General features: G+C 37.9%; 1 protein-coding gene across 1 annotated transcript in view; it reads right to left on the bottom strand.

Annotated features, from left to right (window-relative positions):
* The window catches only part of UHRF1BP1 (UHRF1 binding protein 1), a 93,972-nt gene that overhangs the window by 39,570 nt on the left and 37,412 nt on the right, over nt 1-16,990 (bottom strand). Inside the window, exons 2-7 of the mRNA XM_044675282.1 lie at nt 13,137-13,299; nt 12,996-13,034; nt 9,394-9,485; nt 7,545-7,734; nt 6,779-6,919; nt 345-515 (exon numbers count right to left, since the gene is read on the bottom strand). Coding sequence (XP_044531217.1) covers nt 345-515; nt 6,779-6,919; nt 7,545-7,734; nt 9,394-9,485; nt 12,996-13,034; nt 13,137-13,299 — 796 coding nt within the window. The remainder of the gene's footprint in view (nt 1-344; nt 516-6,778; nt 6,920-7,544; nt 7,735-9,393; nt 9,486-12,995; nt 13,035-13,136; nt 13,300-16,990) is intronic.

The following is a 16,990-nucleotide window of genomic DNA, read 5'->3' as shown; positions in this document are numbered from 1 at the left end:
CCTTTTCTCTTGTACTCATAAATCAGGTTGCTCCCTTGGGACTGGTTGCACTCACTTTAATTTCAACTCCACAAGGTTGGAACTAGTCTAGTCAGACTGTCAAAGAAATCACTAACACATTTTTCCAGGCTCTTGTCCATTGTCATTTAAGTGTTACTATTAAGTAGACTCCAGAAAAACCCGTGAATTAGAAGACATAGATGGCAGATTTATTAATAAATCACATGAAAGAATATCATTCTACCAAAAGAATCTTCCACTATTCCCTTCTTATATGATTCCCACTCCTTGGATTTTGGATCCTACTCCTATTTTGACTATGGAAGTCCATCATGCCAACTCACTTGTATGGGCCCAGGTGCCAAGCTCTTTCTCTGTAGGGCTGACTTCTCCATGGCTTCACTCAACGATTCTGCATACTTCATCATAGCTTTGAGCTGTGAGTCAGTCAGTACCCATAGCAGGTCATCCAGCAGGAACATCAGCTTGGAGGCTATCACATTGCAGTCTTTGGTCTGACAGGACCGGAGATAGAATTCCTTTTGTTATAAAACTGTAATTTTATCAAAATCAGCTTTACTGGGTCAACCTAAGAAATGGCTCCTCAACCCCCCCAGATTTAGTTTTGCTTTATTTTATTTTTGCTGTTAGGTAGCTTGGTTTAATCTTTAGCACTTGAGAAAAAATGTACACTGGTTTGTTCAAAATTCACCCTCCGCAAACCTTCGTGAAAATCACAGAGATTTCATTCACTCATGCAAAATCAGTTTACAAACTTTTTTGGTAATTTCATATTACTGACCCATTTTCTCCAATGAGTATTGGCCCAACAACTGAAAAAATTTAAAGTAAATTACAAAGAAAAACTTTTCAAATGTAATTGTTCTTCAGAATATTTGCAGATTCAGGTTATATATACATTGTATTGTATACAGCTCAAGTTTCATTGCTGGAATATGCCTTAGTATAAAAGAGTCTATATTTGGCAATTAGTGGAGACAATAGTGTCTAAATATTAGATATTATTCTAAAAATTAGTTCTAAAATTAATATTTAGACAATATTATCTAAAAATTCAAGGGTTACAGATACATGTGTAAAGATAGGATTAACTCTCCCCTGCCCATTTTTCGATTTAATCACCAAAAGCATATAAACCCCACTTATCCTTAAGTAGGGGAGGTCTGTGACCCACGTGTGTGATAGTGGGTAACGAATCAGAATCGACTGACTGCCCCCTGGACAATCCTAAGCAAAGCTTTAGCTGTAACAGGACCACGTAAAGTGAAAGGAAGGCACAGGAAGTGATGAAAGGAATGGTCTTTAAAAGTGGCAAGAACTTCCTGTGAGGGGGTCTTGGGCCTTCAATTTGACCCTGGAGGAGCTCCTGCTTGGAACTTTGGACTGCTCTTGAATTTTCCCTTAGAATTGCCACGTCAGTGAGTGAAAAAAGCTGACTTCCTTTTCCTGGTTTTCCTAGAGTAATATATTAGCCTTTGGAGAACACAAGGAGGCCTCGTGGCTAAAACCCTTGTTTAATTTACCTCTGGGCCCCCTTTGCTGGGACCTCTGACACCCTGCCTGGTTCAGACCAGGCTGGAGTAATCTCTCTGATTTCCTTACTTTCACTCTTTCTCCTTTTGTAAATAAACTACCATAAAAAAGTCATTCTAATGAGTAATAATTCCTGGCAACCACAATCTTACAAATTTAGTCTAACCCTTTAATTTTTTTTTTAAAACCCTTACCTTCCGTCTTGGAGTCAATACTGTGTATTGGCTCCAAGGCAGAAGAGTGGTAAGGGTAGGCAATGGGGGTCAAGTGACTTGCCCAGGGTCACACAGCTAGGAAGTGTCTGAGGCTAGATTTGAACCTAGGACCTCCCATCTCTAGACCTGGCTCTCAATCCACTGAGCTACCCAGCTGCCCCTAACCCTTTAATTTTTAACCTTTAAACATGGTAGTCACATTCAGACAAGTTTCCCAGACAAGTTTTTTTTGTTTTTGTTTTTTTTTTTAAACCCTTGTACTTCGGTGCACTGTCTCATAGGTGGAAGATTGGTAAGGGTGGGCAATGGGGGTCAAGTGACCTGCCCAGGGTCACACAGCTGGGAAGTGGCTGAGGCAGGGTTTGAACCTAGGACCTCCTGTCTCTAGGCCTGACTCTCACTCCACTGAGCTACCCAGCTGCCCCCCAGACAAGTTTTATGTTGATTTTAACTTTGGGAATGATTAAAATTTATTTTTAAAAATTATAATCAGAACCATCCCTATAAATGACATATAGTAGACCTCTGAAGAAGGAAAAAACATTTCATCTCTTTGCTCTAGGCAAGGTGCAAGGCAAATTACTCATAAGTTCCTTCCCCTGATATAAAATTGAGTTTCTTTAAACATTAATCAAGTCACATGGAAGCTATATTCAGTGAGAGGAGTTGCTTTTGTTGGCAAGATCTTGGGGACAGTGTGGAAGGGTAAAAGAGGCATTATTTGAGGTAAATTTCATTCTTCCTGACCTACTGAGTTCCTGAAAGAAAATAAAGAGAACAAGTAAGAAAGAGAAAGATTTATCAGCTCTTTTAAGAAGTTTGGCTTCTCTTTCCTCAAGAATTTAGAGTTGAAAACAGTATGGGGAAAATCAGGTTAAGATCAACAACTCATACCCTATACCAAGATAAATTCAAAATGGATAAATGACTTACATATAAAGAGCGAAATAATAAATAAATTAGGTGAACATAGAATAGTATACCTGTCAGATCTATGGGAAAGGAAGGAATTTAAGACCAAGAAAGAGATAGAGAACATTACAAAATGCAAAATGAATGACTTTGATTATATTAAATTTAAAAGATTTTGTACAAACGAAACCAATGCAATCATAATTAGAAGGGAAGCAACAAAGTGGGGAAAAAAATTCATTACAGAACTCTCTGAGAAAGGTTTAATTTCTCAAATATATAAAGAACTAAGTCAAATTTACCAAAAATCAAGTTATTCCCCAATTGACAAATGGTCAAGGGATACGAATAGGTAATTTTCAGAGGAAAAAAATTAAGACTATCAACAAACACATGAAAAAGTGTTCTAAATCCCTCCTGAAATGCAAATCAAAACAACTAGGTGTGTACCACCTCACACCTAGCAGATTGGCCAATATGACAGCAAAGCAAAATGATAAATGTTGGAGGGGATGTAGCAAAATTGGGACATTAATGCATTGCTAGTGGAGTTGTGAATTGATCCAACCATTCTGGAAGGCAATTTGGAATCATGCCGAAAGGCCTTTAAAAGAATGCTGCCCATTAATCCAACCATCCCACTGCTGGGTTTGTACCCCAAAAAGATAATAAGGAAAAATGTTTGTACAAAAATATTCATAGCTGAGCTCTTAGTTGGTAAAAAATTGGAAAATGAGGGGGTGTCCCTCCATTGGGAATGACTGAACAAATGATAAACTGGAGGATTGCTATGTGAACTGGAAAGACCTCCACGAACTGATGCGGAATGAAATAAGAACCAGAACACTGTACACAGTAACTGAAATACTGTGGGACAATCAAATGTAACAGACTTTGCTACTAATAGCAATGCAATGATCCAGGACAATCCTGAGGGACTTATGAGAAAGAATACTATCCATGTCTAGAGAAAGAACTGTGGGAAATAGAAACACAGAAGAAAAACATATGATTAATCATGTGGTATGGTGGGGATATGATTGGGATTTTGGCTTTTGGCTTTAAAAGATCATTCTATTGCAAATATAAATAATATGGAAATAGGTTTTGAACAATGATACATATCTAGCCCAGTGGAATTGCTTGTCAGCTCTGGGAGGAGGGAGGGAAGAGGGGTGGGAAAGAATATGAATCATTTAACCATGGAAAAATATTCTAAATAAATAAATTAACTTAAAAAAAAAGAATTTAAAGAGTTGAGAGAAAAGATAGATTCCCAGGGACTAAAGTGTTTTGGAGGAAGTTAGCCCAGAAGATGCTTAAGAAAGAAATTCTGAAGGCACAAAGAGAAATGATTTTAAGGAGGAAGAAAAAAGGGTTTGTCTGAGAAGACTAAAATGGATGTCAGGGAAATTACCCATTAACTCAAATGAAATATAAATGTATAGAATGATGGAAGCAAGGAAAGGTTAATAGAGGATGAATATAAGAGTATAATGGCAGGGGGCAGGCAGGTGGCTCAGTGGATTGAGAGCCAGGCTTAGAGACAGGAAGGCCTAGGTTTAAATCTAACCTCAGACACTTCCCAGCTGTGTCACCCTGGGCAAATCACTTAACCCCCATTGCCTAGTATAGGAGTAAGTAAGAGATAAGGGAAAAGTATGGATTATCTTTAAGAGGAAAGGAAAGGAGGATCTTGCATTCCCCTGGGAAAACCTAATCTTGTGGAAAGATTTAGGGATTCATGAGTTGGAGAATTTGCCTTGGAGAAGACTGTCTGTTCCCTGGAGTACAGAGAGATCAATCTGTTTGAAAGCTACCAGTCAGAGATCCACTTGCCTAAGGTAATCCCAAAGGTTTATCACCTGGGACTCTGGGTTACCTATGAAGCCAACCCTGGCTTCTTTTCTTTTCTTTTATTTTCTTTTCTTTTCTTTTCTTTTCTTTTCTTTTCTTTTCTCTTCTCTTCTCTTCTCTTCTCTTCTCTTCTCTTCTCTTCTCTTCTCTTTTCTTTTCTTTCTTCTTTCCTTCCTTCCTTCCAACCCTTACCTTCCATCTGGGAGTCAATACTGTGTATCAGTTCCAAAGCAAAAGAGTGATAAGGGCTAGGCAATGGAGGTTAAGTGACTTGCCCAGGGTCACACAGCTAGGAAGTGTCTGAGGCCAGATTTGAACCTAGGACCTCCCGTCTCTAGGCCTAGTTCTCAATCCACCAAGTTACTCAGCTGCTCCCTGACTCTCTTCTTAAAGACAATTTGGGTAGTTAGATCAATAGATAGTCAGATAGCTTTTGGGTTGTAAGTAAGAACAGCAAGTGGATAGGCAGGGCTTAAAGAAGCAATAGTAGAGTACCTCTTGCAAGGTGTGTTCAAGTTGGGTGAAGCTTAGATCTGTAGTTTTAGGATCCTTCCTACCCTATCCCTTTATAATTAACAAAATTAAAAATTAAAATAATAAATAATAAAAATTAACAAAAAAACAAATTAATAAAATGAACTTGGTTTGAAAAGCCCAAGGGTTTTGTGCTTTGCTGGTCCTGAGAAGGGCCCTAGGTGCGTGTTTCTCATCTCCCGTGCATCTAGGCCTTTCCCAAACAATCTACCTCTCTTTGGAGGAACTAGCTTTTTGAAAATCTTTGTCATCAAATTTGCCAATGACACAAAGCTGGGACAACTAACATAGTAAATGAAAATCAGGATCCAAAAGAGTCTTGACGAAGCTAGAGTACTGGGTTGAATCTAGATGATGAAATTCAGTAGAAATACATATAAAGTCTTGTACTTAGGTATAAAAAAAATCAACTTCACAGTAAAAAACAATATTCTAAAAAAAATCTGGGGAAGTTTATTGACTGCAAATTCAATATGAGTCAGTGGTCCTATGTATAGTCAAAAAAGCTAATTTTATCTTGAATTGCATGAAGAGAAACATAGCTTCCAGGAATAAGGAGGTAACAGATAATCCCACTATATCCCATCCTGGTTAGACTTCATCTAGGCCACTGTATTTAGTTCTGTACAACATGCAATTTAATCAAGACAATGATAAGTTGAAGGATAGTAGAGGGTGTGGAATCATATATGAAAATTAGTTGAAGGAAATGGCTAAAGCCCAGAAAAAAGAAGACTCAAGGATCCATGATAACTGCTTTCAAACATCTGAAGGGATGTCATGTGGAAGAGGGATTGCTCTTGTTCTGATTAGCCTCAGAGGGCTATAAAGTAGGAGCTATGTATTGAAATTGCAAAGAGGCCAAATTTAGGCTTGATATCAAGAAAAATTTTCCAACATTTAGAGCTATCTAAAAGTGAAATAAATATCCATGAGAGGTAGTGGGTTCCTCCTCCTTGGATATCTTTAAGCAGAAGTTAGATCAACACGTATCAGATATATTAAAATGGGAGATGCTTTTATGTTTTGGAGCAGATGGCTACTGAAGTCCCTTCTAACACTCATATTCTGTAATTCTTGAATTTTCTAATGTTTTCACTGCTTACTAAGAAGCAATGAAACTGAATTTCTCAGGGACTGAGTCAGCTGCTCTAAAGCAGAGGTTCCTAATCTTTTTTGTGTCAATAGACTACTTTAGGGGGCAGCTGCGTAGCTCAGTGGAGTGAGAGTCAGGCCTAGAGACAGGAGGTCCTAGGTTCAAACCCGGCCTCAGCCACTTCCCAGCTGTGTGACCCTGGGCAAGTCACTTGACCCCCATTGCCCACCCTTACCAATCTTCCACCTATGAGGCAATACACCGAAGTACAAGGGTTTAAAAAAAAATAGACTACTTTAATAATCTGGCAAAACCTACGAATCCCTTCACAATATAATGTTTTTAAATGCATAAAATAAAATATAGATTATAAATAATTACAAAGGAAACCAGTTATATTGAAACAGATATCAAATTACTTAAAAAAAAAGTTCATAGAACTCCTAGACCACAGAAGAGTAAACTAGTCTATGCCATAACACTACATAACAGGCCTATGATAGCGTAATTCTAGATGTCAAACCCAAATATAAGAAAAAGAAGTTATTTACTTCCAAGGCTGTCCATGAAAATGGGAAAAGGAAACTGTTATGTGGAAAAAGATACTCACTCTTCTCTTAAGGGCTATTTGGATCCTGCCCTGGTTGGTAATGAGCCTCAGTGGAGTAGTGAGTGGATCTTGATCACCGTTGTCAGTGGCATCTGCCTCAATTCGAAGAGTCTGCCATGTTAGCTCCTTAAATGTCAGAACCTGGGAGAAAACATTCTCTTAGAATGCTGATGACCAAACTGACCAAAAGAGGGCAGTAAGACTAAGACCATTAAGCAAACAAAGAACAGAAACTCCCACCACCTTCAATTGAGCAGAGCTCCAGAAGGCAACTGACTGGAACACCCAGAATTGCAGGAAAAGAATAAAGGGCAAATTTGCTGGCATCAAAACCGAGGTTGATATTTACATTCTAAAAAAACTTTTTTAATAATTTAGAATATATGTTTTTAGATATGACCATTTTGGATTTTATTTAATGTTTTTGTTTCCTTCACATAAGTCCTACTCTGGTACCTCATGATGAGGTGGAAATGACCCTGGATTCTAAAGGACTATACCAATGGACTACTCAAAATGGAGGGGCTGCTATCCTGCTAGAGGACATTTTTGAGACTGTCTTGTATCCACAGATCTGTTTTGTCAAAAAGAAGGAGCTTTTCATTAATAAGCATACCCTAAAAAGGCCATGAAATAAAGGAAAAAATGTTTTGGTGGTAGAAAGCATTAGAAAGAATTTTAAAAATCAAAAGGATTATTATCCTTAAAAATGAACAAGGATTACTCTTATTTCAGTTCTCCTCCCATTCCCCTTAAAGGTTGTCACCTCTCCTCGGTGGGGGTCAGTGATGCGGGTGAGGCGAAGGTCACTCTGCTGCCAATTAGGGTTAACGCTGTAGCCCTGGAGCTGCCACAACTCGAAAGAGGCATGAAAGGCCTTGGAGTGAATCTTGATGGTGATAGAATTAACGATAATGAACATGCCCTCCACTACCTTCTCAGCAAAGCCATACTCACTGTAAACAATGAGACAGAACAATCAAAGGATCAAGATAACCTGAATGCATTTTCCTCCAACCTGAAAGATGAGTGAACTAAAAGAGACTATTTCCAGTCTTCAAAGCAGTGCTCCTTCAATAATAAACTAGATATTGTTGGACAATGGGCATCACAGGCCTGAAGAAGAAACTAATAAAAAGAAGGAAGCATTAGGTTTCTATAGGATATTAAAAAAGAAGACATCCTCTTTAAACATAAGGACACCAGAAAGTATACCAACAATGGAGTAGCTCCATTTCTTGAAGTCTAACCTATATTCATTACTACTCTACTTTGCAAGACACTTTCAAAACAACATTTCTATATTTCTATGGTGAAAGATAAAAGGAAATAGAAGGGACAATGCCATAAGAGCTTTTTACTGAGTATGTAGTTCTGCTTTACATATACTTGGTCTTAAACCTGTCCAATATAAGTAAACCTTCCCCCAAAATCTTTTCTCCTCCCACTCCCTTTGGATCACCCCATTTCTTTACCTAGTTTCCCATATTCAATTCTGTTGATCTTGCCTTTGCAAACTCTCAAATCTGTGCCTTCTTTTTTATTTTTATTACCATCACTATGCTCTAGGTCCTCATTACCACTCATCTAGACTTTTGCAGTAAGTACTAAAAGGTCTTCCCACCAGATTAATCTCCTTTACACTCAAATCTGATAATATGACTCCTTTCAAAATTCTTCAGTGGTCTCCTAACATATATCAAATCAAGTCCATAATCCTTAGCCTGGACAGCAAGACCCTCCACAATTTGACAAGATCCTTTCTTTAAAAAAAAAAGTCCTATTTTGTTTTTACAACATAAGTCATTTCTGTATATTCTTGTTTTTCACAATGTGTGCACACACACATATATATGCACAGACACGCACATTTAATTCTACCATATAAATACAAAAAAGTTAATCCAACCAACCAAAACTGAAACCACATCTGACAAATACCCACCTCCTACTGAGAGAACCCAATGTTCTTGCTTTTAATTTCTTTCTGTTTTATGGTATATGTAAATAATAGTCAGGAGTGGGAACATCCTTACTTTATTGGGAAAGCTTCTAATATTTCTGTACTACAATCTTACCTTTCCAGACTTACGTAACACCACTCTTATTTTCATGTGTTTTGTGCTCTAACCAAATTGAACTACTTTTCATTTTGTACTTTCTTATCTCCATTTCTTTGTTCATGCAAGGAATGTTCTCCCTTGACATCTTCAACCTGCTTAAAACCTACCAATCTTTTAAGGCTCAGCTTAAATGTCATCTATTCCATGAAGCCTTCCCTCATTCCCCCACCATCACTGCCTAAACAATACAAAGCAACTGATTTAGACTCTTTTGATGCATTATGGTCTGTTACTATCAAGAACTGTTTTGTAACATTTTTCACTACAGTTATTTATGTGCCATATCATCAAAGTATTTTGTCAACTCCATGAGGTTAGGGACCATACTTTATCTCTGTAACTTCTCCAAGCAGGGCCAAGGATAGTGTCCTAAACATAACAGACATTTCATGTTTACTAAAGTTGACATTGGATACTCCTGGCTTATTCATCCCACTACTTCTAATGCCAGAAATGAATGTTACAGAAATAACTGGATCCAGAGCAACTGACCTCTGCCCTGAAGCCAGGGCAATGGGAGACTGTCCATTGGGGGGCCGAGGCTCTTCACATGTTCTCATTTCTACTTCCACTTTATCCAGACACTGCAAGGAAAACCATTTATTTTATTTTTTTCTTATTAAATTTTTTTCCTTTGAATATTTTCCCATAGTTACATATTTCATGTTCTTTTCCTCTCCCCCATGCCCCCCCAACCCCTGCAGTCAACGCACAATTCCACTGGGTTTTACATGTATCATTGATTAAGAACTAATTCTATATTATTGATAGTTGGACTAGAGTTATCGTTTAGCATCTACATCCCCAATAATATCCCCATCAGCCCATGTGCTCAAGCAGTTGCTTTTCTTCTGTGTTTTAACTCCAACAGTTCTTATTCTGAATGTGGCTAGTTTTCTTTCTCATAAGGCCCTCAGCCTTGCTCTGGTTCCTTGAATTGCTGTTAGTAGAGAAGTTCATTATGTTCGATTGTACCACAGTATATCAGTCTCTGTATACAAGGTTCTCCTGTATCTGCTCCTTTCACTCTGCATCAATTTCTGGAGGTCATTCCATTTCATATGGAATTCCTCCAGTTCATTATTCCTTTGAGCACAATAGTATTCCTTCACCAACAGGTACCACAATTTGTTCAGCCATTCCCCAATCGAAGGGCATTCCCTTATTTTTCAATTTTTTGCCACTACAAAGAGCGAGGCTATAAATATTTTTGTGCAAGTCTTTTTCTTTAATATCTCTTTGGGGTATAAACCAAGTAGTGCTATGGCTGGATCAAAAGGCAGATAGTCTTTTAAAGCCCTTTGGGCATAGTTCCAAATTGCCATTCAGAATGATTGGATCAATTTACAACTCCACCAGCAATGCAATAATGTCCCAATTTTGCCACATCCCCTCCAACATTCACCACTTTCCTTTGCTGTCATGTCAGATAATCTGCTAGGTGTGAAGTGGTACCTCAGAGTTTTTTTGATTTCCATTTCTCTAATTATAAGAGATTTAGAACACTTTTTCATGTGTTTGTTGATAGTTTTGATTTCTTTATCTGAAAATTGCCTATTCACATCCCTTGCCCATTTATCAATTGGGGAATGGCTTGTTTTTTTTGTACAATTGATTTAGCTCTTACATATCTGAGTAATTAGACGTTTGTCCGAGTTTTTTGTTACAAAGATTTTTTCCCAATTTGTTGCTTCCCTTCTAATTCTGGCAACATTGGTTTTGTTTGTACAAAAACTTTTTAGTTTAATGTAATCAAAATTATTTATTTTACATTTTGTAATTTTTTCTAACTTGCTTGGTTTTAAAATCTTTCCTAAGGAAAGCCATTTAGAAGTGAATGCTCAGCAAAGCATATGCTAATATTTAAAAAATCTTAAGATCACCAGACTTGGTGCTGGAAGGGACCTTAGAGATCATCTAATACAACTGGCACATCTGATAGATCAAGAAACTTAGGCACACAGGTAAGCAACTTGCCCAAAGTCACAAGGTAGTAAGAAGAATGGCTGGGATTTGAACCCAGTGACTTGACTCCAAATCTAGCATTCTTTCTATGACATCATTGTGTTTCCCAAATACCTAGCTCAATAATCCCAGCATTACCCAATTCTATCTTCCTTCCTCTCACTTAGATGCAATATTAAACTCATTTTTAGAAATTTTTAGAAATAAGGAAACTATGGCAAGAGATGTTAAATGTCTTTCCCAAGATAATACACTAATAAGTTGCCAAGAAAAAATGTCCTAAATTCAGATTCAGTGCTTATTCCACTACATAATGGACTGAGATCCCTGCCTTAGAAATTATCTTTTTTTAAACACTTATCTTCTGCCTGTCTTAGTATCAATTCCAAATGCTACTAACTGCCTGTTCCTGTCCAAAAGAGTCTTGAAATAATGATGTATTCTAATGGCAATACAAAACTAGAAAATTCAGAAGTCTTAATTTCTGTTCTTTAGCTATAGCCACTTTACTAAAAAGACCTCTTAGGCTAATCAAATAACCGTCAAAGTGTCTTCAAAAAAATCCAAAAGAAGCATCAGCAGTCTACTATATTCCCAAAAGGAAGGCACAAAGATTGAGAAAAGGATCTAAGATTTCCCAGAAGTGTAAATGAATCTTACTTATGCCTTTGTGGGGACAACAGGCTACCATTTAATACTTACTGTCTTCCATGAGACCTACAAATAAAGAATTAAAGTAATTAAGAATGGAAGTTCATTGGCCTCTTTGGTCAAAGAAAGAAGAAAACTGAGTCCTAAGAATAAAAAATGTATGGAAGTTGAAAGGTAGCTCTGGCCTAATTTTCAGAACTATTTTATATTACTCCTCTTCAAACAATATCTGTTTCAGCAAAACTAACCTATTTATTATTGTCTAATGTCAGCATTTCCTCTTCCACCTTCAAGACTTTGCACAGATCATTTCGAATGCCTGCAAAATTTACCCTCCTCACTTAAGTTTCCTTCAAGGTGCAACTAAGGTTCCACTTCTTACAGAGAATATTTATTGATCTCTCTAGCTATCTGAGTTCTTTTTCTGCTCAAGTATTATCATGTTTATATCTCTGTTTAACCACTGACTCCTCCAAAGAGATGATAAGCACCTTAAGGAGAGGTTCTTTTTTTTTTAATTTTTGTCTTTGTGTCCCTAGCATCCTTCATAGGGCCTTGTAATAGTCAACACTTAATAAATGCTGGATCTGAAATGACTCTAAAGACAATATCCAGGAGGAAGATTTGAGTAGAGGTTTCAGAACTAAGACTAACAAACAGCTAACTGACTGTCCTTTTACATTTGTTTTTAGGCTTTTAAGATAAACTATAACTTTCTATCTACCCTTGTAATTTTTAAGTCTTGTCTTTTTCCCTGTAGCAACCAGCAACAAAAAGCCTTGGGGTGGAGGTGTGGGGGTAGTTTCTAAAGGAACTATTGTATGTTTGATTTGGTGATAGCAGGGAGAGAAAGTCATGTGAATCTATTTTCCATTCTGCAAGAAGACTCCAGTAATAAGAAATTCAAAGGAAAGATCAGACCTAATGGTAGCACTGAAAGGTGAAAGGTAAAAGGTAAACAAAATCCTGCAGACCCTGGGAGCAATAAAGAGGGGTTAATGAGAAGCCAATTATATATGGGGGGGATTTAAACTAGAAAGAGGCCTGTTCATTCACAGAAAGGTCTTCTAAGCCTCCAGAACCTACCCTAGGTTTTAAATGATCAGCATTAAAAAAAACATGGCATCATAAAATATCAGATGGACATAGCCTGTCCACCTTTAACCAGTTCTTTCAGAAAGTTAGCTGACATGCTTTATTTGATTAGATAAAACACAAGAACTACATTTCCAAAGGTACAGTTATAGACTGGCAGCAAGGTGCAATGGAAAGAGACTGGCCTTGGAACAGAAAGACAAGAGCTCAAATTCTAGGTCTGATGCAATCTAGGTGAGTGACCACTGACAAGGTACTTCCCATATCCCAGCCTCAGTTTCCTCATCTATAAAACTGACATAAAACCAGTGACTCTAGCCACTGTTACTATGAGAAAAAATGCTTTAAAACCTTAACATTACATCAACTATTATTATTATTACCAAACAGATTGGGTGTGTCTTCAGCTTTGTCCACTGGATCTGAAAGAGATAGAAAAAAGGAAAAGGGAATTAATAATGTTTTCCTTCCAAGTAAAACTATTTAGCTAAGGAAGTCATCAGCTGTCTAATACCCAGGCTCACCCTGATAGAGGCCTTGTTGCAGAAGACCCGAGTGATAGCTAACCATGTGGGAAGTTCTAGTACATTCTGCAGAACCTCTTCATCCAGCTCCAGATTGGTCAGTTGTCCCTCCCCTTTCAGAGTACTCAGGTTGATTTTGTCAGGGGACAAATTCTTAGTAAACCTGATAAAAATAAAAATGAGAATCAATTACTTCCCATAATGTTTCAGTACTCAGACCAAAATCCTACTGATTAAGATATTTGATAATAAACTCATACATATTTTCTGCTGGTTCATATCATCACTTTCCTGAAGTCAGGGCCCAAGGGACTGCTAATAGTTCAGAAAAACTGGGGTCTTCACAAGTTTATTTCTTAAGATAAGAACTCTGAATAAAAGATGTTTGGAGGACAGTCAGTATGAGCAATTTTCATTACTGTTGCCTCTACATGTTTCATTCATTTTCTAATCACACTAATCATAAAATTGAACATTTACATTAACAGCATAATAAAGTTAAAGTATTTTGCTAAAAGTTATAAAAAAGAAATGAGAAAGTAATGTCAGTAAAGTAGAAGGGCATATCCATTACTAAGAAGAGCTGAGGACAAAAATAGTGATCTAGTAATATTAGCTGTGGAGAATAAGGAAAGAAGAAACAGGGTATCAATTTCCTTTCACTTAGTGCCCTACAAGTCAGGTAAGAGTTTAAATTAACTGTGAAGTGGTCATAATTAATACACATTACTCAAGCCTTAATAAAGCTGAACAGTTTAATGTTCCCACTCATGACATACCAGTAAATAGTATCACATAATAATGTAGTTGTTACTGCAATATTAATAGTAGAGAAAATGAAAGATACAGAGATAAGGTGAGTTAGAAAAGGAGGAAAAGAAAGCCCAAAGTCAGCCAATTTTAAGTAGGGCCCATTTCCTTTAGCATCAAGAAAATACAGCTATCTGGTTTGATTTCTCTCTTCATTGTGCTCCTTCTCCCCAACCAGAATTCCTGGCTTATCTTACCAGTTCTTCCAAGGATCTTGCATTTTTTTAGTTACCACAACACTGATGCCTCAACATCTCAACACTTCCCAGTCACTCAACAAAAGTCCACATAAAGGAAAGGAGAAAAATTATCAAGAATTAAAGCAAAAGTTAAAGAAGTGGGGAGAGGGTAGCTAGATGGCTCAGTGGATTGAGAGCTAGGCCTAGAGATGGGAGGTCCTGGGTTCAAATCTGACTTCAGACACTTCCTAGCTTTGTCCTGGGAAAGTCACTTAATCCCCATTGCCTAGCCATTACCACTCTTTTGCCTTGGAATCAATAACCAGTATTGATTCTAAGACAGAAGGTAAAAGTTTTAAAAAAAATTAAAGAGGTTTTTCTGGGTTAAGATGGCGGCAGAGTAAAAAGCAGCTCTTAACCTCTCCTGACCAAAACACACAAAACTCCTCAAGGGGACATAAAAACAAGTCCAGACGAACGGAGGAACCCCACAACAGGGCACAGCGTGGAAGGTACGTGGAATCGAGACATTTCCAGGCTATAAAGGGCTCTCACTCAATCGCGGGCTGAGCAACCGCCCCACCCCCACCCCCTCCACACTCACCTATAGCTCCAAACACAGCTAAAAAGAAATAGAGCAAGTTTGGGGCACCCATCGAGTCATCGGCAGCTCCGGGACCTGTTCCTGAGAGCAGCTAGACTTAGGACCCCATTAAGTCAAAAACGCACGCGAAATCTGAGCGCGCGTGGGAGCAGGACTCTGGGCGCAGAGTGCCGGCTGAGCAGAGGTGTGGGTGGAGGCAGACACAGCCAGGAACTAAAGCCTAAGTGGGGAACCAGTGCAGACGGGTATACGACTGTGGAAGTAGCTCCCTGAGACTTGTAAAGGAACCTCCTGCAGAGGATCAAGCAAGGGAATCCACCAGGGGGCTTTACCTTGGAAAAAACTAGAACTCAGACCTCAGGAGCTAATAGATCTCTGACAGACACTGAGCGCGAGGATAAACCTGAGAAGCTGCTGGGCTAAAGATGGCTAATCAGTCACAGGAAGTTCAGAAGAGAAAGAATAATAACAAAAAAAAGAAGTCTTTAACACTCGACAGCTTTTACACAGAGAAAATCCAGACAACCGAGCAAACAGAGGAGGAGAACAAACAACCATCCAGACCCTCCCCAAATAAGGAAAACTCCTCACAAGCTATGGAAGAGTTCAAAACTGAGATTTTGAGGAAAATGGAAGAGATCTGGCAAGAAAATAACAGTTTAAAAGGTAGGATCTTGCAACTGGAAAGCGAGGCTCAGAAACCAAATGAACTGATAAGCAAATTGAACACAAGAAATGACCAGATTGAAAAGGAATACCAGAAGATTATGGCCGAAAACCAGAAGATTATGGCCGAAAACCAGAAGATTATGGCCGAAAACCGAAAGATTATAGCCGAAAATCAATCCCTAAAGGCTAGAATTGAGCAAGTAGAAACTAATGATCTCTCAAGACAACAAGAACAAATAAAACAAAGCCAAAAGACTGAAAAAATAGAAGGAAACATGAAATATCTCAATGAGAGAGTGACAGACCAAGAAAACCGGTCTAGAAGAGACAATTTGAGAATAATCGGTCTTCCAGAAAAACCAGAAATTAATAAAAACCTGGACTCTATACTAACAGAAATAATTCAGCAAAATTGCCCTGAAGTCCTACAACAAGAGAGCAATATAGACATTGAAAGGATTCATAGAACACCTGCGGCATTCGATCAAGAAAGGAAAACACCAAGAAATATCATTGCAAAATTCAAGAGTTTCCAAGCAAAAGAAAAAATCTTACAAGAAGCCAGAAAGAAACAATTCAAATATCAAGGAGCACCAATCAGGATCACTATTATAATATTCACTATTATAGTAATCAGAAGAATAATTAACAGGGTGAGGGTGGAACACTAAATAATCTAAGATGGCAAGGGGGATGGGAAAGAGGGGGTGAATAGCAGGGGACACCAAGAGAAACTTGAGCGAATAAGAAAATAGAATATTCTATTACACACAAAGAGGGCATGGGAGAGAGAGGGGACAAATACTATTATAAGAAGGAGAGGAAGAGAGCATAAAGAGGTAATAATCAAACCTTACTCTCAGTGTAATCAACCCGGAGAGGGAAGAGTAGCTATACTATCCATTGGGAAATAAAACTCTTATCTTACCCTTCTGAGAAAGTTAGAAGGGATAAACCAAGGGGAGCAGGGGAGTGGGGAGAACAAAAAAAGGGAGGGGAGTTTAAGGTTCAGGGTTTGAGCAAAATCTTTTGGGCATCAAATGAGAAAAAGAAGGCAGGAGTGGCTATTATGATTTCTGACAAAGCCAAAGTAAAAATAGATATGATTAAAAAAGACAGGGAAGGTCATTACATCCTGATTAAAGGTAGTATAAACAATGAGGAAATAACACTGCTCAATATGTATGCACCAAGTGGCATAGCACCCAAATTCATAAAGGAGAAACTGGCAGAGCTCAAGAAGGAAATAGATAGTAAAACCATACTAGTGGGAGATCTAAATATTCCTCTTTCAGATCTAGATAAATCAAACCAAAAAATAAATAAGAAATAGGTAAGAGAGGTGAATGAAGTCCTAGAAAAATTAGATCTAATTGATATGTGGAGGAAAATAAATAGGGACAAAAAGGAATACACCTTCTTCTCAGCTGCACATGGCACATTCACAAAGATTGACCATGTTATAGGGCATAGAATCATTGCAAACAAATGCAAAAGAGCAGAAATAATAAATGTAACCTTCTCAGATCATAATGCAATAAAAATAATAATTAGTGAGGGCACTTGGACAGGAAAATCAAAAACTAATTGGA

The sequence above is a fragment of the Gracilinanus agilis genome, chromosome 4 (assembly GCF_016433145.1).
Source record: "Gracilinanus agilis isolate LMUSP501 chromosome 4, AgileGrace, whole genome shotgun sequence".
NCBI lineage: Eukaryota > Metazoa > Chordata > Mammalia > Didelphimorphia > Didelphidae > Gracilinanus > Gracilinanus agilis.
Note: the sequence above shows the minus strand (reverse complement) of the source record. Positions and strands in the feature narration are given on the sequence as shown.